Source organism: Delphinus delphis, chromosome 10 (genome assembly GCF_949987515.2).
Source record: "Delphinus delphis chromosome 10, mDelDel1.2, whole genome shotgun sequence".
NCBI classification, from domain to species: Eukaryota; Metazoa; Chordata; class Mammalia; order Artiodactyla; family Delphinidae; genus Delphinus; species Delphinus delphis.
In genome coordinates, this window is record NC_082692.2 from 44,304,559 (window position 1) to 44,326,677 (window position 22,119).

Genomic DNA, 22,119 nt, shown 5'->3' on the forward strand with positions numbered 1-22,119 from the left:
CAGCCAAATACCACAGAGAACACTGCAGCTTCACCCAAACCACCAAAGGCCAAGTGGGGAGCCTGGACTTCCACCTTTGCCAGCTTATAATGAAGTACCACTGACCTGAATCCCATCCCACTGGGCTGATGTCAGAGGAGGCCTAATGGAGAGTCATGACGTTTACCTTTGCTCAGCATTAAGGAGCCCCTTCCCCCAACTTCAGGTATTAACAGAAACTAACTAGGGAGCTTGGACTTCTTTACTACCTGGTAGTAACCAGGCAACAAACAACATCCCCCTTTCTGCTCCTAAAGTGGTGTCAGCGGAAACCAACTGAAGCAGAAAGTTTGTGATCTAGAGTCTCATAATATAATAACCAATATGTCTATGTCTGTTTCAATAAAAAGTCACATGTCATTCCTAGAACCAGGAATATCTTGAGTGAAAAAGACAATAGATACCAACACTGAGCTGCCATAGATGCTAGAATTATCTGACACAGATTTTAAAGCTTCAACAAGAAATTAAGACGTGTTTTTGAAATGAATGAAAACATAGAATGTCTCCGCACAAAAAAGAGGAAGTCTCAGCAAAGAAGTAGAAGATATAAAGAACCAAATGGAAATTTTAGTAATGAAAAATACAATAACCAAAATAAAAAACTTAATGGATTGGCTCAAGAGAGGAATGGATGGGACAGAGGAAGGAATCAGTGAAGTTGAAGGTAAACAATAGAAATTACACAATCTGAACAAGAGAGGAAATAGACTGGGGCAAAAAAGAATCCAGCCACAGGTACCTGTGGGACTATAACAAAGAAGCTAATATTCATGTCATCAGAGAACCAGAAGGAAAGGAGGAGGGCAGGGCTAGAAAAGTAAGATACATTGTCTGAAAACTTTCCCCATTGAGCAAAGACAAATCTCAATTCAAGAAGCTGAGTGTATTTAAGAAATACACACCAGTTACAAAGTCAGATTTTGTAAAACTAAAGACAGAAGTCTTGACAGCACTGAGGAAGAAAGGCACCTTACATATAGAGAAAAATAGAAGAGGCCAGAAAGAGGCACAACATTTTTCAAATACTGACAGAACTGTCAACATAGATTATCTGGTGAAAATATCTTTCAGGAATGAAGGAGAAATCAAAACATTCTCAGGTGAAGGAAAACTAAGGAAATTTGTCATCAACAGACCAATGCTAAAATGAACATTTAAGGGAAGTTCTGTAAACAAACGATTAAAGGAGGAATCTGGGAACATCAGGAAGGAAGAAAATATAGTAAGTAAAAAGGGTAAGCATGAAGCAGTATTGTGTTGTTTGAAAGTGGACTTAGATTTGTTGTAAATATATGTTGCAAACACTAAGAGAAACCACTAAAATATTTTTAAAAAATTTTTAAAGTATAATTGATATGCTAAGAAGATAAAATTTAAAAAATTTTTAAAGTATAATTGATATGCTAAGAAGATAAAGAAGATAAAATGCTCAATTAAAACCAGAGAAGGGAGAAAAGATTGGAAAACAAAAACAAAAGCAAAAACAAAAAAAAGGGGACTTCCTGGTGGTCCAGTGATAAAGAATCTGCCTTCCAGTGACTGGGACACAGTTTTGATATCTGGTTGGGGAACTAAGATCCCTTGTGCTGTGGGGCAGCTAAGCCCACACGTCACAACTACTGAGCTCGCCCGCCTCAACGAGAGAGCCCACGAGCCGCAGACTACAGAGCCCACGTGCTTTGGAGCCTGCACCACAACTAGAGAGAGAAAGCCTGCACACTTCAACTAGAGAGAAGCCTGCGTGCTGCAACGAAGACCCAACGCAGCCAAAAAAATAAATGAAATAAATATTTTTTTAAAAAACAAAAAAAAGAAGGAAGAACAAGGTAACATGTAGAAAAGTTACAAATGTAGTATATGTTAATCTGTCTATACCAATAGTCACTTTATTTTTATTTTTGGCCACACCACACGGCTTGCAGGATCCTAGTTCCCCAATCAGGGATTGAACCTGGGCCCCCTGCAGTGGGAGGACAGGGTCCTAACCACTGGACCACCAGTGAATTCCCCCAATAGTCGCTTTAAATGTGAATGGTCAAAATATACTAATTAAAAGAGATTGTCGAGTAGATTAAAAAAAGTAAGAACCAACTGTGTGTTTTCTACAAGAAATATTTAGGTATAAATCCAACAAAATATGTGTAAGGGAATATATGTGTTAGGAAATATATATGTAAGGAAAAATTGTGTACAGAAATGTATGAGGAGAACTAAAATTCTGAAGAAAGAAATCCAAGAAGATCTAAGTAAGTAGAGAGATATTCTGGGTTCATGGATAGCAAGACTCAATATTGTTAAGATATCAGTTCTTCCAGTTTGATTTGTAGATTCAGTGTAATCCAGATGAGAATTCTAGCAGGTTACTTTGTGGATATCAACAAACTGATTCTAAAGTTTATATGGCAAAGCAAAGACCCAGAATAGCCAACACCGTATTGAAGAAAAAGAGCAAAGTTGGAGGAGTGACTACCCAGCTTCATGACTCACCAAAAATGACAGTTTGGTAGTGACAGAGTGGGCAAATAGATAATGGAACAGAACACAGGACCCAGAAATGGATCCACAAACATACAATCAGCTGACCTTTGACAGGAGCAAAAGCAATTCAACAAAGAAAGGGTAGTCTTTTCAACAGATGGTGCTGAAACCACCAAACATCCACATGCACAAGAGTGCTGTGGTGCTTCCAGAGCATAGAGTACTACTCAGCAGTAAGGAGGAACAGATTTTTGTTATTTAAAACAACTTAATTCTGAGCGACAGAAGTCAATCTCAGAGGATTACGTATCGTATCGTAGGATTCCATTTGTATAACATTCTTGAAATGACAAAATTCTTAAGATTAAGGAGTTAAGGAGGTTAAGGAGGTGGTGAGGATGTCAGGGAAGTGAGTGTGACTGTAAAAGGACAGTGGTAGGGATCTGTGGTGATGGAAATATTCTGTATCTTGACTGTCACTCAGTATCCTGGTTGTGATATTGTACTATAGTTTTGCAAGATTCACCAAGGGAACACTGAGAAGAAGATACATGGTGTCTCTGGGTATTGAAATCCTTACAACTGCATGTGAATCTAAATTATCTCAAAAATAAATTCAATTAAAAAAGAAAAAACCCTCATCTAGACATACTTCATGAGTTAGTCAAATACAGCACTGCCCAGTAGTATACGGCTGTATTTTTTTCTCTTCTAGGCTGGTTAACTCAACAGAACCCTAAGTGTAATTACACTTCTTTACCCCTATATATTCCTTTTGGTGGGGGGGTGGGGCTGGCTGTTTTCCTATAGTCATTATTAGGAAAGAATATAAACCAAAAAATCACCAAATTTCTACAAATTTTAACGTGTCCAAGAGCCTAGCAACCCATGCCCCATGCCCTGTGATAGACTGTGTCCTCCACCCAGTACTGAGTTCAAGGTAGCTGTCATTGGTCTAGTCTTGAAGGGACGACTTAAAGATGATCTAATAGGATCTCTTTTTTGTACACAGCAAAACTGAAGTTCCAAGAGGTTAAATGAATTGCCATAATCACAGAGTCATGAACAGATAACCAACACTTAGCCATATCGTTTTTTGTATTTACTACTATTGAAACTGTGATTTTAAGTCATGTTCTGCCTTTTAATATCTACATGACCTTGAAGAACTGATCTTTCAACAAGGATAATATACTAACCTCATAAATGGTTCCAGGTTTTGTGGGGCTTATTGCTTATTGAATTTGGCAAGCTGTTTAAGAAAACCCCCACAAAACTATGAATACAGTATTAGATGCAATTTGAAATATTATTTAGGCCAAGATAAGCATACATATTGTCTTTTCATTTGACAACTTTGTAATATACTCTTCTATAGTAATAGGAGTAATAGGAAGCTCATTTTGAGTATCTTTTAACATAGTTGATGGAAATTTGCTTTTTATTTTTGATAGTTTACAGAGGTTTCTTTCAAATTCTCAACCGTTTGTTAGTAATACAGTGTAATTTTTTTTGATTGTTGTCAAATTTGAGGAAACTTCTATTGAGTTTCTTTGAAATCTGAGCTGTAAGATTTTGGTGCATTTTAAATTTTCTACAGAGTGAGTGCTCTTAAATATTCTTCAAGTTGACCACATTCAGAGTATTTCTAGAAGACATCCCAAACTGAGATGGCCAGCAATAACGTAATTAATTACACATGGAAGAGATTACAAAACACAAAAGTATATCCCAGTCAACCCTTAATAAAATCTTAGAAGTGCTCACTGCCACTTTGTGGAGGAGCAGGAGAAGGCACAAAGGAGCAGTTGAAGTGGAAAGAGACAGCGCTCTTAATGGTTAAAATGTGTGATTTTTGCAAATTTTACAAAAACATAACCATGTGAACATATTTCTAGGGCCCCTTTGTTGGAAGGTATCCAATGCAAGTAAACTGTTAGCTTCACACTAATTCTGCCACAACCTCGTTCGTTGGGTTTGTTAGCTTTAAATGAGGTAAGGGAGGCTTGGACATTTTCCAGAAACTTAACAAGCAATCAATAAATGTGACTTGAAGAATGACAGAATAGTTGATAACTTTTTAAAGATGATGGTTATGTATGGGTGTACTAGGGGTTCATTTTACTTTGTGTTTTAAAACTTCTGTAATACTTTTTTTTTAATGTCACTTGAGATAAAAATATATCTAAAATACTTTAGTTTCTATGGTGGAATTCCTCTGAATAAATTATACAGTTCTCAATTCTCCTCATGAATAATAGTTACTAATAATTTGCATTTTTGAGCAAAAGTAGATATAGTAGATATCTACTAATATAAAAATAGGTATAAAAATAACATGTAACTATTAAAAGTATTATAAAACTGCCATAAATTTGCCCTGTTTTTTTAAATTTGCTTTTTATGGGTTTTACAGTTACCTGAAACAAAAGCACCTTCAGTTGTAAGTCTTAACGTTGGATCTTGTTGGAGACTCTGCAGCCTCCCTGGCAGTGAGCACAAGGACAGGTGCAGTGACAGGCTGGGAGACACCCATGACATCGCTGGGCTGTGCTGATCGGAGCACAAACTCGTGAAGAAGCTGCAAGTAGATTCCACCCTCAGTACAAGTGACGCATCAAACCAGAGAATTTCTAGCAGGCCCATGAGCATGCAATATCGTTTCTTGGAAATACGCATTTCCCCATCCCAAAATAAAATAGGTATACTGAAAAAATTTAAGTCTATTCCTGCCTCAAACCAAATTCCAGAAAAAAATTAAAGATGGAGTAAAGAGCTAAAAGTGAAGCCATAACAGAAAAGTAAACTGGTGGATATTTTTATGTTCTCTAAAGGAAAAGGACTTCCTAAGTCTATAGTTAGTGCAACAAAAGTGCCAAAGAAAAATTTATTAACATCTGAGTTCCTGCCCTGTGTTCTGCGTCCTCCGTGGAGATGACAGTCTCACAGAGAGTTCTACCCTGTGCTGGAATGTGCACTCAGTGTTTTCATCTGTTCTATGGCAATGTTTTTCTGTGAATGGCTTTCTTGCGTTTGACAATTTTGCAGCTCTTTCCCACATTTTTTCTTATAAAATCACTGACCGATGCTGTGCCATAGCCTTTCATGAACACTTGTTTCTTAATGACTTGGTTTTTCCCAGCTCAGCTATTTGCATCTGGGTTTGTGGATGATAGGAGGGGCCCTCTTTGCTTCACAGAGACCACTGACTCTGGCTGCTGTGGCTCTTCTGAGGAATGTTTTGTGTAGCCCTGCTTCCTCTGTCGTCTGACCCAGGCTCAGTCGGAGAGGACTTGTCACTGGTCCTGCATCCCCAGGTCCTTCACCAGCACAGCAGACAGAGGACAGAGCCCCTGCTCTTCCAGATGAGCCCTGCACCTCAGGGGGTATGTTTTTGCTGGACCTTTCTGAGATCTGCTGCCGGGAGCCCTCCAAATACTCTCTGTGCCTGTTCTCTCTGCATCTGACTTCTGCTGAAGCTCAGCTCACCTCCCCCCTCAGTTGTTAGATTTACAGATTCTAGATTTTGCATTTCTGGAGGAGTTTCTGCCTTTCAGGAAGTATACTTGCCTGGTACTTTCTGAGATCTGCCACTTATGAGGCCCATTGACATTTCCTTTGCATTTTCTGTTTAATTTTAATTGCGTTTCTTTAGAGTTTTTATTTTATTTATTTATATTTCTTTTTGGCTGTGTTGGGTCCTCGTTGCTGTACGCAGGCTTCCTTTAGTTGCAGCGAGCAGGGAGCTTACTCTTTGTTGTGGTGTGCGGGCTTCTTATTGCAGTGGCTTCTCTTGTTGCAGAGCACGGGCTCTAAGGCACGCGGGCTCAGCAGTGTGTCTCGCAGGCTCTAGAGCGCAGACTTAGTAGTTGTGGTGCACGGGCTTAGTTGCTTCGTGGCATGTGGGATCTTCCCGGACCAGGGCTTGAACCTGTGTCCCCTACATTGGCAGGCGGATTCTTAACCACTGTTGCCACCAGGCAAGTCCGTGTTTCTTTAGAGTTTTGCAGATTTTTTCTGTCACCTATTTGCTGAGAAAGTGGGGCATTTAAAAAGAATCTTTATTTGGTTACTTATTTGTTATTTTTCCTCATTGTTTTGTTTGCTTTCTCAGAGGAGGAGTAGAGAGGTAGCAAGGTTACCAGCGTTTATACCAGAGTTACATCTACTGTTGCTATTTGGATGCCCAGTGCAACTCTGATTCTCCTTTTACTCAGAACCTGTGTCCTCATACTCCTTGGGGCTCTTGTAATCTTTGTCTCTGATATACTGGAATTGGAAGAACATGTGCCTGTTGTTTAGCTTTTTAAATTTATTGTACTGGGTACATGATGGATCTCTCAAATCTGGGAAAATTTATTTTATTACTTTTTATACAAATTATAATGTTCTCCCACCCTTCAGTTTATCTCTTTCTGGAAGTCCAATTATCCTGGAAATCCAGTTACCTTGAACTGAATCTCTGTCTTATATCTTTTTCTGCAATTTTTTGTGAGTCTCCCAAGCTGCTTTTTCTGTTTCTGAGACATTTCCTTGCCTATGTAAATTCCAGCCATCTATTGAATTTTTAATTTCAACTGTCAAAACTCGAATTTCCAAGACCTATTTCTTGTTCCCTGATTATTTCTTTTTCATTAAAATACTATGTTTATTTCTGGATGCCCTTTATCCCTCTAGAAAAAAATTCTTTTAAATATTATTTTCTGGGCAGTATCTGTTTCACGGAACCAAGATCTCTTTTTCTTGTTACCTTAGATTTACTTTTTCTCTCCAGGGCCTTTCCATTTGATCCTTGGATGTTCTTTCATATTTAAATGTTATGGGGAACTTCACTCTTGAATCGCTGGGTAGAAAGCTGTCTGTTTGGGTAGTTATCCTATGTATCAGTCTTGAGACTGAGTCCTTTGTTTGGTGCTGCATTGCTCTCCAGAAGATCCTGTGGTTCTTCCGGCTGTTAATACTTTGCACATGTGACAGCAAAAGGGGGCTGGAAGTGACCGTGTTCCCAAAACAGACTTTCAGTGAATTCTCTTTTCAGCTCTCACTCATGCCCACAACTGCACCTGGTGTCCTGGGCCCTGGATGTCTCCTTTTAACTTAATGCAGAGAATGTCTTGTGAGTAGAGATGTGGAGATGTGTAGGAGGAGGGATTTATGGCTCCTGCATGCAGTCTTTCAACCTATCTTTGTTTTATGGAACCTTATCTACATCATCCATTATACCAGGTCAGTTCTGAGCCCCTCCTGGGTTTTCTGGGGCAAACTGGTTTGCTTCCTCTGCCCTGTGAAATCAGTTACTACTCTATTTAATTTCTCACAACATTTTTTCAAATGGCTGATGCAGATAATACCAGATAATACACTGTAAGGTTGTATGGATCAAATGAAGTTATATGTGTAAGATGCAAAATACAGCACCTGGCATGGAGTAATCATTCTATAAATGGTAGTTATACATGTAAAATGACCTCTCAAAATCCCAGATTACTTCCCAAGATGATGAAGACAAAAGAAAAATCTCTGTTGCTGTCTTTGTGGACTTATTTATTTTTTTATATTCATCTTGAAAAAAAAATTGCGGGAGAAATGAAATGAAATCATGCTTTAATTTGCCATTTTAATGTCTTAATTACTAGAGGTTGTAACACCTGATAATTATAACTCAAAATTCTTTGTTTTTTAAGAATATTTTGACTATTTTTATAAGTTTATTAGTCCAGATGAGGTTTTGTTTTTTATTTTTGGCTGCGTTGGGTCTTCGTTGCTGTGTGCGGGCTTTCTCTAGTTGTGATGAGTGGGGGCTACTCTTGTGGTGGTGTGGGCTTCTCATTGCAGTGGCTTCTCTTGTTGCAGAGCACGGGCTCTAGGCACATGGGCTTTAGTAGTTGTGGCACACAGGCTCAGTAGTTGTGGCGCAAGGGCTTAGTTGCTCCACGGCACGAGGTATCTTCCCGGACAAGGGCTCGAACCCGTGTCCCCTGCATTGTCAGGGGGATTCTTAACTACTGTGCCACCAGGGAAGCCCCCAGATTAGTTTTATGATCATTTTGATTGGAATTACACTTAAATAGTTTTCAAATTGAGAAAGAAGTTATATCTCTGCAAAACTGATTCTTCCAATTCAGGAACAAGTTCAGTTTAAATTATAGCTTTTCTTTTTTTAGTAAATATTTGCATTTTTTTCATATAGGTCTTACACACGAATTTAAATCCTACGTTTTTTATATTTTGTAGGTTGTTGCTGTAAACATTTTTTTCTGTTATTTGTTTTGTTTTATTGAAGTATAGTTGATCGGTAATGTCATGTTAGTTTCATATATACAGCAAAGTGATTCAGTTTTACATATATACACTTTTTAGATTTTTTTCCATTATAGATTATTACAAGATATTGAATATAGCTCCGTGTGCTATACAGTAGGACCTTGTTGTTTATCTATTTTATATATTACTATATAATAATTATATTATTATATATATATAATGTATGTGTATCTGTTCATCACAAACTCCTAATTTATCCCTTCACCCCTTCCCCTTTGGTAACCATAAGTTTGTTTTCTATGTTAGTGAATGTGTTTCTGTTTCGTAAATAAGTTCATTTGTATCTTTTTTTTCTTTTAGATTCCACAAATGAGTGATATCATATATTTGTCTTTCTCTGACTTACTTCACTTAGTATGATAATCTCTAGGTCCATCCATGTTTCTGCAAATGGCATCATCTCATTCTCTTTTATGACTGAGTAATATTCCATTGTATATATACACTACATCTTCTTTATCCATTCCTCTGTTGATGGACGTTTAGGTTGCTTCCACGTCTTGGCTGTTGTGAATAGTGCTGCTTTGAACGTAGGGGTGCATGTATCTTTCCAAATTAGAATTTCCCCTGGATATATGCCCAGGAGTGGGATGCTGAATCATATGCTAACTCTACTTTTAGTTTTTTAAGGAACTTCCATGCTGTTCTCCATAGTGGCTGCACCAATTGATATTCCCACCAATAGTGTAGGAGCGTTCCCTTTTATCCACACACCTCTCCAGCATTTATTGGAGTTCTTTTTTTTTTTTTTTTAATTGAAGTCTCCAGCATTTATTATTTGTAAATGATGATGGCCATCCCGACTGGTGTGAGGTGGTACCTCATTGTAGTTTTGATTTGCGTTTCTCTAATAATTGGTGATGTTGAGCTTCTTTTCATGTGCCTGTTTGCCATGTGTATGTCTTCTTTGGAGAAATGACTATTTAGGTCTTCTCAGTTTTTGATTGGGTTGTTTGGCTTTTTGATATTGAGTTGTATGAGCTGTTGGTGTATTTTGGAAATTAAGCCCTTGTCAGTTGCATTGTTTGCGAATATTTTCTCCCAGTATATAGGTTGTCTTTTCCTTTTGCTTATGGTTTCCTTTGCTGTGCAAAAGCTTATAAGTTTGATTAGGTGCCATTTGTTTATTGCTTTTATTTCTTCTGCCTTGGAAGATTGACCTAAGAAAACATTGCTGTATTTCATGTCAGACTATGTTTTGCCTGTGTTCTCATCTAGGAGTTTTATGCTTTCATGTCTTATATTTATGTCTTTAAACTATTTTGGGGGGGGGGTGGGATTAACATTTTTTTTTATCAAATAATTTTTTTATTGGAGTATACTTGCTTTACAGTGTTTTGTTAGTTTCTGGTGTACAGTCAAGTGAATCAGCTATATGTATAAATATATTCCCTCTATCTTTGACCTCCCTCCCCCTGCCCCATCCCACCCATCTAGGTCATCACAGAACACCGAGCTGAGCTCCCTGTGCTATACAGCAGGTTCCTACTAGCTATCTATTTTACACATGGTAGGGTGTTTATGTCAAACCTAATCTCCCAATTCTTCCCACCCTCCCCTTCCCCCACTGCATCCACACGTCCGTTCTCAACCTCTGCGCTTCTGTTCCTACCCTGAAAATAGGTTCATCTGTACCATTTTTCTAGATTCCACATATATATATGTGTTAATATATGATATTTGTTTTTTTTCTTTTTGACTTCATTCTGTATGACAGACTCTAGGTCCATCCACATCTCTAAAAATGACCCAATTTCGTTACTATTTTTTTTTTTTTTTTGCGGTATGGGGGCCTCTCACTGTTGTGGTCTCTCCCGTTGTGGAGCACAGGCTCCAGACGCGCAGGCTCAGCGACCATGGCTCACAGGCCCAGCCGCTCCGCGGCATGTGGGATCCTCCCGGACTGGGGCACGAACCCGTGTCCCCTGCATCGGCAGGCGGACTCTCAACCACTGCGCCACCAGGGAAGCCCCCCAATTTCGTTACTTTTTATCTCTGAGTAATATTCCAGTATATATATGTACCACATCATCTCTATCCATTCATCTATCGTTGGACAGTTAGGTTGTTTCCATGTCCTGGCTGTTGTAAATAGTGCTGCAATGAACATTGGGGTACCTGTCTCTTTTTTAATTATGGTTTTCTCAGGGTATATGCCCGGTAGAGGAATTGCTGGGTCATACGGTTGTTCTATTTTTTGTTTTTTAAGGACCCTCCATACTGCTTTCCACAGTGGTTGTATCAATTTACATTCCCACCAACATTGCAAGAGGGTTCTCTCTTCTCCACACCCTCTCCAGCATTTATTGTTTGTAGACTTTTTGATGATGGCCATTCTGACTGGTATGAGGTGATACCTCATTGTAGTTTTGATTTGCATTTCTCTAATAATTAGTGATGTTGAGCATCTTTTCATGTGCCTCTTTGCCATTTGTATGTCTTCTTTGGTGAAATGTCTATTTATAGGTCTTCTGCCCATTTTTTGATTGGGTTGCTTGCTTTTTTAATATTGAGCTACATGAGCTGTTTATATATTTTGGAGATTAATCCTTTGTCCGTTGCTTCATTTGCAAATATGTTCTCCCATTCTGAGGGTTGTCTTTTCATCTTGTTTTTGATTTCCTTTGCTGTGCAAAAACTTTTAAGTTTAATTAGGTCCCATTTGTTTATTTTTGTTTTTACTTTCATTACTCTAGGAGGTGGGTCAAAAAGGATCTTGCTGTGGTTTATGTCAAAGAGTGTTTTTCCTATGTTTTTCTCTAAGAGTTTTAAGTTTATAGTGTCTGGTCTTACATTTAGGTCTTTAATCCTTGTCTTGTTCCTTATCTTAGAGGAAATACTTGCAGTTTTTCACCATTGAGAATGATGTTTGTTGTGGGTTTGTTGTATATGGCCTTTATTAGGTCCTGTATTGGATTCTGTTTGCTAGTATTTTTTGAGGATTTTTGCATCTATGTTCATCAGTGATATTGGTCTGTAATTTTCTTTTTTTGTGATATCTTTATCTGGTTTAGGTATCATGGTGGTGGTGGCTTTGTAGAATGAGTTTAGGAGTGTTTCTACCTCTGCAGTTTTTTGGAAGAGTTTGAGAAGAATCAGTGTTAACTCTTCTCTAAATGTTTGATAGAATTTGCCTATGAAGCAATCTGGTCCTGGAGTGTTGTTTGTTGGGAGTTTTTAAATCACAGATTCAATTTCAATACTTGTAATTGGTCCCAGATTAGGCCCGGGACTTCAACAGGCTCCCCAGGGCTCAAGTGGCCAGGGAAAACTCTAGCTGCACTCCCTTCCGATCCTCTGCTTTCCTGAGGGTCTCCCCTGTCCCCATTGATCCCTAATTGTGGGTGAGCCGCTCCAGGCATGGTACCCTTCCCCTCCACCCAGCTGCCCCTCATGGGTGCTGGTCCAATTCGGCCAGCTTTTAGTTTTTCTCCCCCTTTCTCCCTCCCACTCCCACAGGACCCACGTGGCTGGAGGAGGTCTTGATGGGCAGAGGATCAGGCCCAGGACCTCAGCAGGCTCCCCAGCGCCCAAGTGGGCAGGGTAAATGCTGGCCTCATTCCCTTCTGATTCTCTGCCCTCTCCAGGGTCTCCCCTGTTTCCCTCTGGGCGTGGGAACCCCTCCCCTCCCCCAACTGCTCCTCAGGGCTGCTGGTCCCATCCCACCTCTACTTCTCCTCCCCCCTCCCTCCCCCAACATCCTGCCCAGTCGCTTGGGCATCTTCCCATTCCCTTAGTTGTCTGTGGTTCCCCACCAGTGCCTGGTAGGTGCACTAGTTGTGCAGAGATGTGAATTCCACATCCTCCTAGTCCACCATCTTGACTCCACCCCAAGATTCTAAATTATTTTTTTAACATCTATGTATTTATTTGGCTGTGTCGGGTCTTAGTTGCGGCACGCAGGATCTTTGTTGTCACGTGCAGGATCTTTGTTGCAGTATGCAGGATTTAGTTGTGGCATGTGGGATCTTTAATTATGGCATGTGAACTCTCAGTTGTGGCATATGGGATCTAGTTCCCTGAGCAGGGATCAAACCCGGGCCCCCTGCATTGAGAGCACGGAGTCTTAGCCACCAGACCACCAGGGAAGTCCCAAGTCTTTAAACTATTTTGAGCTTATTTTTGCGTATGGTGTGAAGGAGTGTTCTAACTTCATTGATTTACATGCAGCTGTCCAGTTTTCCCAGCGCTGATTGCTGAAGACACTGTCTTTTCTCTATTGCATATTCTTGCCTCCTTTGTCGAAGATTAATTGACCTTAGGTGTGTGGGTTGATTTCTGGGCTCTCTATTCTGTTCCATTGATCCATATGTTTGTTTTTGTGCCCGTACCATGCTGCCTTGATTGCTCTAGCTTTGTAGTATTGTCTGAAGTCTAGAAGGGTTATGCCTCCAGCTTTGTTCTCTTTCCTCAGGATTGGTTTGGCAATTCTGGGTCTTTTGTGGTTCCATATCAATTTTTGGATTATTTGTTCTAGTTCTGTGAAAAATGTCATGGGTAATTTGATGGGGTTCACATTAAATCTGTGGGTTGCTTTGGGTAGTATGGTCATTTTAACAATGTTAATTCTTCCAATCCAAGCTCATGAGTTATCTTTCCATTTCTTTGAATCATCTTCAGTTCCCTTTATCAGTGTTTCATTGTTCTCAGCGTCTGTCTTTCACCTCTTTGGTCAGTTTTATTCCTATGTGTTTTATTTCTTTTTGATGTGATTTTTAAAAGGGTTGGTTTTTTTTACTTTTTCTTTCTGTTGTTGCATTGTTAGTGTAAAGAAGTACAACAGCTTTTTGTATGTTAATCTTGTATCGTAATACCTTGGTGAATTTGTTTATCAGTTCTAATAGGTTTTTGTGTTGAGGCTATAGTTTTCTAGAGAGAGTATCATGTCATCTGCATATATTGACAGTTTTACCTCTTTCCTTCCAATTTTTTTTTTTTTGCGGTACGTGGGCCTCTCACTGTTGTGGCCTCTCCCGTTGTGGAGCACAGGCTCCGGACGCGCAGGCTTAGTGGCCATGGCTCACGGGCGCAGCCACTCCATGGCATGTGGGATCTTCCCGGACCGGGGCACGAACCCATGTCCCCTGCATCGGCAGGCGGACTCTCAACCACTGCGCCACCAGGGAAGCCCTTTGCTTCCAATTTGGATACCTTTTATCTCTTTTTCTTGTCTGATTGCTGTGGCTAGGACTTCCAACGCTATGTTGAATAAAAGTGGTGAAAGTGGGTATCCTTGTCTTGTTCCAGATATTAGCAGGAAGGTTTTCAGCTTTTCACTGTTGAGTATTATGTTGACTCTTGGTTTGGCATAGATAGCTTTTATTATGTTGAGGTATGTTCCCTATATAGCCACTTTGGTGACAGTTTTTATTGTGAATAGATGTTGAATTTTATCAGTGCTTTTTCTCATCTATTGAGATGATCATGTGGTTTTTGTCATTTCTTTTTTTGATTTGGCGTATCACGTTGATTGATTTGCATAATGTTGAACCATCCTTGTGGCTCTGGAATGAATCCAACCTGATCATGGTATATGATCATTTTTATGTGTTGTTGGATTCGGTTTGCTAATATTTTTTTGAGGATTTTTCTAACTATATTTGTCAAAGATACTGGCCTGTAATTTTTTGGTAGTGTCTTTGTCTGGTTTGGGTACCAAGGTGATGGTGGTTACATAGAATGACTTTAGGAATGTTCCCTCTTCTTCATGAGCTCCACCCCTCCGAGCTCTTGGAATGCACAAGCTCTGGAAGGTTGTCCACACATGGAGACAGGGCTGAAGTCTGAGCCGATTGCCTGCATTCCCCTGTGAACACACTGCTATGGTGGAGCCTGCCCCTCCCTTCGCATGATGGACCTGGGCTGTGTCCTGCACACACCCCCAGTTGCAGCCTGGACCACATTCTAGGCCCTTCGGACTGTCTTCGCACAGCCAAACTGAGTCCTCTCCCTGGGTCTGTCCACTGAAGCCTGAGTTTCAGCCCCCAGTTGCCACACACACCAGCAGGCATGCATCATGGGCTGGGAAGTGCAGTGAGGTGGTATTTTGTGACTGCCTTCTTTCACTTACCATAACATTTTAAGGGTTCATCCATCTTGTAGTATGTACTGGCACTTTATTCTTTTTGTGCATGAATAATATTCCATTGCATGTGCATATACTACATTTTATTTATTAATTCATCAAGTGATGAATGTTTGCCTTGCTTTCACCTATTAGCTATTATGAATAATGCTGCTATAAACATTCTTGGAAGTGTTTTTGTATGAACATATATTTTCACTTCTCCCGGGTATATATCTAAGAGGGGAATTGCTGGATCATATGTTAACTCTTACGTTTAATCATTTGAGGAATTGCTACACTGCTTTCCAAAGTGGCTGCAAAATTTTACATTCCCCTAGCAGTACCATGAGGGCTACTGTTTCTCCACATCCTTGTCAACTCTTGTTATCTGACTTTTTAATCTTAGTTATCCAAGTGGGTGTGAAGTAGTATCTCATTCTGGTTTTGATTTGCACTTACCTGATGACTAATGATTTGAGCATATTTTCATGTGCCTATTGATCATTGTACATCTTTATATATCTTTGTATAGCTTTACATTCTGGATACAAGTGTCTTATCACATATATGATTTGCAAATATTTTCTCCCATTTCTTGGGTTATCTTGTCACTTTCTTGATGGTGTCCTTTGAAGCACAAAAGTTTTTAGTTTTGGTGAAGTCCAGTTTATGAAGTGATTTTTTAAAATTTTCATTTGTTGTACTTTACAAGTTCCATCTTTTTGTATAATTTTTATCTTTTATTGATATTTTCTATTTGATGTAACATTGCCATCATACCTTTATTTACTTCTTAATCATGTTTCCTGTAGTTCTGTGAATGTGTATATAATGGCTGATTTGGCATCTTTTTCTTACAAATCTGTTCTCACAGGCAGTTTCTGTTGACTGCTTTTTTGTTGTTGTTGTTTTTTAAAGTTAACCACTCCCGGACTTCCTTTGTGGCTCAGTGGTTAAGAATCCGCCTGCCAATGCAGGAGATACAGGTTTGAGCCCTGGTCTGGAAAGATCCCACATGCTGTGGAGCAACTAAGCCCATGTGCCACAACTACTGAGCCTGCACTCTAGAGCCTGCGAGCCACAACTGCTGAGCCCGTGTGCCACAACTACTGAAGCCCGTGTGCCTAGAGCCTGTGCTCCACAACAAGAGAAGCCCCCACAATGAGAAGCCCGCACACCACAGCAAAGAGTAGCCCCTGCTTGCCACAACTAGAGAAAGCCTGCACGAGCAACAAAGACCCAACGCAGCTAAATAAATAAATAATGATAACCACTCCTAATTTTTTTTAAATTAATTAATTAATTCATTTATTTTTGGCTTTGGCCATTATTAGGGCAAGATTTCATTTAATTCCCAATTAAGCAAGTACTTGTAAGTATAAATTCTGTATGAACATAATAAAATCTTCCCAGTGTCTTTCAACGGAGGATAACCCAGGTACCTAAGTTCAAGGAAACCTGTTACTCCAGTGAGGAGTTTAATACCACCAAACAAAACTTAGGATCATGAGCCAACAATGGGAGGTTAGAGACACAGGAGAGACTCACTCAAATTTATCTGGACCCTCAGAGGAGGCAGATGGGCACAAGAGGCCTCTGCTGGTACCCAGGCTCTGGATCCTCATCGAGTTTAGGCAAAAGAGAGAAGTCTGCTCTGGGTCTCTTCATTGGTTGCCAAAATTATTGACAGAAAAAACACGAAACACATCCTAAAAAGTTTCAAGTTACATGTTTTATTTGGGGACCTTACTGAGGACTGTAGCCTGGGGAAACAGCCACTCAGATAGCTCTGAGGAGCTGTTCCAAAGAGGCGATAGGAGAGCCAGGATATGTAGGAGTTTTTGCTGAAAAAAAAAAAATGTAGCAAAGATCACAAGGTAACTGCTAATCACACAAAAAAAGACATCTCAAGTTAATGATTTCAGTGCTCTTTTATGTATGGGAAGATGCAAGAATCTTGGGTCATTGAAATTATTCCTTCAATATACATCTTACCGATCTAGGGCCAGTACCCTTTTTTTCTCCACCTTGAATTCCCCTCAGTGTGCACTGCAGTGGCTGAGGGATGGAATCCAGTAACATGTGTTTACTGGAATGACAGGTGACATCATTTGTCCACATCAGCATAGCTCTGCACATCATCATGTCACAAGTACTCTGTATTCTTAAAACTGCACGTGAATGTAAAATTGTCTCTAAAGAAAAAAATACTAATCAGAACATAGATATATGGCATGGCCAAGCTACATCTAAAACAAGTGTTACAGGTCACAAGGTAGAAAAAGTAGATGCACAGGAAGTTGTGAATCAATGACCTCTGATATTCTGAACCCCTAATATCCACAGTGATTACCAGGTAACATGCTAGGAAGGCTCTTGATGTGACTGTATCTGCACTCTGTACAAACATCAAAAAATCATTCAATGAAAGGTTAGAAATGAATTAATACATGAAAAATTATTTCAGGGCTTCCCTGGTGGCACAGTGGTTAAGAATCCACCTGCCAGTGCAAGGGACACGAGTTTGAGCCCTGGCCCAGAAAGATCCCACATGCCATGTGGAGCATCTAAGCCTGTGTGCCACAACTACTGAGCCTGAGCTCTAGAGCCCACAAGCCACAACTACTGAGCCCATGTGCCACAACTACTGAAGCCTGCGCGCCTAGAGCCCACACTCTGCAACGAGAAGCCGTAACAATGAGAAGCCTGCACACTGCAACTAGAGAAAGCCCGTGCACAGCAACGAAGACCCAACACAGCCAAAAATAAATTTATAAAACGTTATTTTAAAAGAAAAGGTAAGACTCTTACAGAAGAATGCCAGCTGAAAAAAGTTGAGAGGTGGCATTATTTCATTCTTTTTTTATGGCTGAGTAATATTCCATAAAACCAAATAATGCCGTTTGCAGCAACATGGATGGACCTAGAGGTGACCTTACTTCATACTAAGTGAAGTAAGAAAAGGACAGAAGTCGGAAAGAGAAGGACAAATATATGTGGAATCTAAAAAAATGGTACAAATGAACTTACAAAACAGAAATAGAGTCAGAAAATAGAGTCAGAAAAAGAGTCAAAACAGATACAGAAAACAAACTAATGGTTACTGGGAGGAAAGCAGGGTGGGGGAGATAAGTTAGGAGTTTGGGATTAACATATACACACTACTATATAGAAAATAGATAACTAATAAGGACCTATGTATAGCACAGGGAAGTTTTCTCAATACTCTGTAATGACCTATATGAGAAAAGAATCTAAAAAAAAAGTGGATATATGTATATGTAAAACTGATTCACTTTGCTGTATAGCAGAAACTAACAGAACATTGTAAATCAACTATACTCCAATAAAATTTTTAATTAAAATCTTTCTTAATAAAAAAAAGTTGAGAGAACAGTAGAGTTGGGATATTATCATTTTGTGGCCGTCATAGTAAAGTTTGGGAAAAGCAAAAATCATCAGAATATGCTATATATAGGCAATACATTTCATGAGGCATAGTGTTTGAATGGTCTAAAAGTATATCCCCCCAGATGGCCTATTATTTATAAGGGGGAAATTACATATTGTTGATATGGGGCGATACCTTGACCAGGTGATTAAAATTAATATCCTCAATGAGGGTCAAATAGCCATCATGGGTCTCTGGATGTGATCACCTAAAACACTTCAGCATCACTTCGATTTATTTTGTCTGGTAATGCATAACATGAATCAAATCATGAGGAAACATCTGACGAACCAAAATTGGGGAGCATTTTATAAAATATTTGGCCTTGGGAATTCAAAAACATCAATATCATGAAAGACAAAGTTGAAAAACTGCTCCAAATTAAAGAAGAATAAAGAGACATAACTCAATGCACTATGTGATCCTGGAGTAGACAATTGATAAAATGTGATAAAGGACTGCAGATTAGGAAAAAAAGGATCATTCCATGTTAAATTTCCAAATTTTGATGATAATACTGTCATGGCCTACATGTTTATGTCCCTTCAAAATTCATCCCCATTAGGATGGTATTTGGAGATGGAGTTTGGGGGAGATAATGAGGTCATGAGGGTGGAGCTCTCACGATGGGATTAGTGTCCTTACAAGAAAGACACAAGAGAGCTTGCTTCTCTCTGCTTTCCACCCTGTGAAAGTAAAAGAAGACTGTCTGCAAACCAGGAAGAGGGCTCTAACCAAGAACTGATTGTGCTGGCACCTTGATCAGGGACTTCCCAGCCTCCAGGCTGTGAGAAATAAATTGTTGTTTAAGCCACCCTCTCTATGCTAAATTAGTAAAGCAGCCCAAGAGGACTAAAACAAGTACACATGTCAAAGAAAATCCTGATTCTTAGGAAGTACACACTGAACTATTAAGGGATAAGGAGGCATGATATATGCAACCTACTCTCCAGTGATTCAGAAAGAAAAAAGTATGTGTATATTTCTATGTAGATAGAAATACAGAATACGATAAAACAGATACTATTCTTGCAATTTTTCTGTAAGTGTGAAATCATACAGAAGTTTTGCTCGTGCTTAGGATTTTTCACCCTTCAGTTTGTGGGAAGAAAGAATATTATACTTGCCTTAAATTCCTCCATAGTCACTCTTTAGTAAATAAATTTTAACAACTATTCTAACATGTAGATTATCATAAAAGAGGTTAAATAGATCTTAATACTTATGACATCTTAATACCAGCCAGCAAGATAGTAACAAATATACCTACGGTTAAACTGTGCCACAGACCAATTACTTTATCAGATACAAACCATTTCTAATATTTTGGTTGTCCATGGTGTTTCCAAAACCCTTGTGACCCACTACAAGTTGAACCATCAGAAGTTTTGTTCAGTGGCCTTATATGGAGGAGTAGTACTGCTATGAAGCAAATACTGAAAGATGATCCTCCAAACATTTCTAGAAAGAGGGTGGGAAGTTTTGCAAATACTACTCACAATATGTAGTAATGTTACCCCAAACTACTGTTCCCAGTTTACTCATAAGGGCAAATACCTGATTGCTTGAAGGGGAGGATTCCTTTCCCGAAGAAGTAATTATCACAGCTTCCTCTGATGAGAAAAGTGGCTTGTACATATGACCCAACCATAGAAATGAACCACCCCTTTTTTCCTGCGCTTCTTTTCCTTGTGTGCAACACTTGTACAGAATTCCAGACCTGAGAGGAACAAAGAAATTGTACTACAGACCTAGTGGATAGTCTTTTGTACTCTTTCAGATCTAAATGCTCTTTGTTCTGCTCTCACAACTCCCAGAAAATGACTGTGACAACTGGTTCCAAAGTATCTTAAGAGCCATTTTTCTTCCCTAAAGAATATTCTATTTTGGAATAAATGCCTATAAATCTATTTCTTACTTTATCAGAACTTATTAAAGAGACCATTCCAGTTGCCAGGTCTTAGAGCATTTACTCAAAACCAAATATGGTTCTTAATAATACAAATGCATTGGAAATATTTGTTCCTTTTCTAAAGCATAATATTTGGTGCTGTGTATATATTAACTCTTTTCCCCAAGTTGAATGCTCCTTAAATAAATGACAGGCTCATGGTAGCTATACTTTCCCTTTTTTGAGATTTATGAATATTGGACAATGATTCTTTTTTGTTTGTTTTGGCCAGGTGGCTTGTGGAATCTTAGTTCTCCGACCAGGGATTGAACCTGGGGCCCCGGCATTGAAAGTGCTGAGTCCTAACCACTGGACCACCAGGGAATTCCCTGAACAGTGATTCTTAAAGAGGGTTTGAGACTTACTGATGCATTTAATTTCCTCTTGGTGTCATTCCCTTAGTCAAGAACCAGGACTTGGAATCTTAAATCCTGGATGCAGCCAATGTTCAAACAGATGGTTCTATAAATAATCACTCAACAAAACCAGCTAGAAAGTCAATAGAAAACTGCTGAAATCAAAACTAAAGTTGAAGCCTGTACTTATTTGTTTCAATGAGTTGAAGGAAGGATATCAACATGTAGATTTGGAAATTATTATAATGTTGTGTCCAACAAAGTCTAAGAGAACTGAATTTGAGGGGTTACCAAACCCATTGATGGGTTCCCTTCAGGATCTTAACTCATAAAGCAAAATAATGGATCCACAGTGAAACATAAAAAACATTTTCCCATGGTTAAAAGTTTCCATTTTGAACCCTGAACCAATCAGCAAAGAACTCTGCTTTTTCCAATTCTAACCAGTTCCCTACCACACCGACTGGCCTTTAAAGCACCCCACCCAATCTCTTCTTAATTTCCTAAGATTAAGGGACTCCCAAGCTTTGCCTATAGTTTGTTCTCCTCTGCTACACCAAGCTAAATAAAACTGGCCTTACAGGAACTACAGGCATGTCGCTTAAATATTAATGGGTTTCAAAAGATTTTCTTATTAACACATAGTCCAGCTCCCCAGAGAAAATTACTATTAGTACTTAAGTCGGGTTCCTATTTCAGGCATGGTTTGCTTGGTGGTTTGATGTGGTTCTGATCATATTATATATGCCTTGCATTAAAAAAAATATGCTTTTAGAAATTTTTTTTAATACCTTCCTCAGAGAATCATGGTACAGGTTCAATCTTAACAGCAGTATCTATCTATCTATCTATCTATCTATCTATCTATCTATCTATCTATCTATCAGTCTACCTTGGCTGTGTCAGGTCTTCATTGTGGCATACGGGACTTCTTAGTTGTGGCATGCATGCAGAATCTAATTCCCTGGCTGGGATTGAACCCTGGCCCCCTGTATTGGGAGCGCACAAGGAATGAAGAGTTATGAGCATATTTGGGCTCTTGTTTTCCAAGTTTTACACATTAACTCCTACCTGCAAATGGTTAATGTAAATGTTCCACTGAACTCTCACCAGCACATTAGGAGAATCCTAAATACAAGTTTTGCCTAGACATTTAAAAGTTTTAGAAATATTTACATACAGCTTTTAAGGAACACAACAGGCAGGTCTCTCATTCTCAATTTGCCTCTACAATTCTCAAACTTACGAAGTAGAAAAGCAACTTAAGTCATAAAGCCCTGGAAGGAAATATGGACTATTAAGCAATAATTACTACCAATATAGGTAATCACATGTTGGGCATGTATGCAGACAGGCAAAAAAGGCATCTAAGATTTACAAGAATTTTCCAACTTAAAGTCTTTTCAAAACCTTTACTAACAATTGTGGATGTGTAAAAAAAAAAATGGGG

General features: G+C 39.1%; 1 protein-coding gene across 1 annotated transcript in view; it reads left to right on the forward strand.

Moving 5' to 3' along the window:
* Nucleotides 1-18,297, forward strand: part of KIAA1586 (KIAA1586 ortholog) — a 31,301-nt gene extending 13,004 nt beyond the window's left edge. The window contains 2 exon segments of the mRNA XM_069541135.1: nt 4,937-5,906; nt 15,830-18,297. Coding sequence (XP_069397236.1) covers nt 4,937-4,944 — 8 coding nt within the window. The 3' untranslated portion in view covers nt 4,945-5,906; nt 15,830-18,297.
* The last annotated feature ends 3,822 nt before the right edge of the window (nt 18,298-22,119 follow it).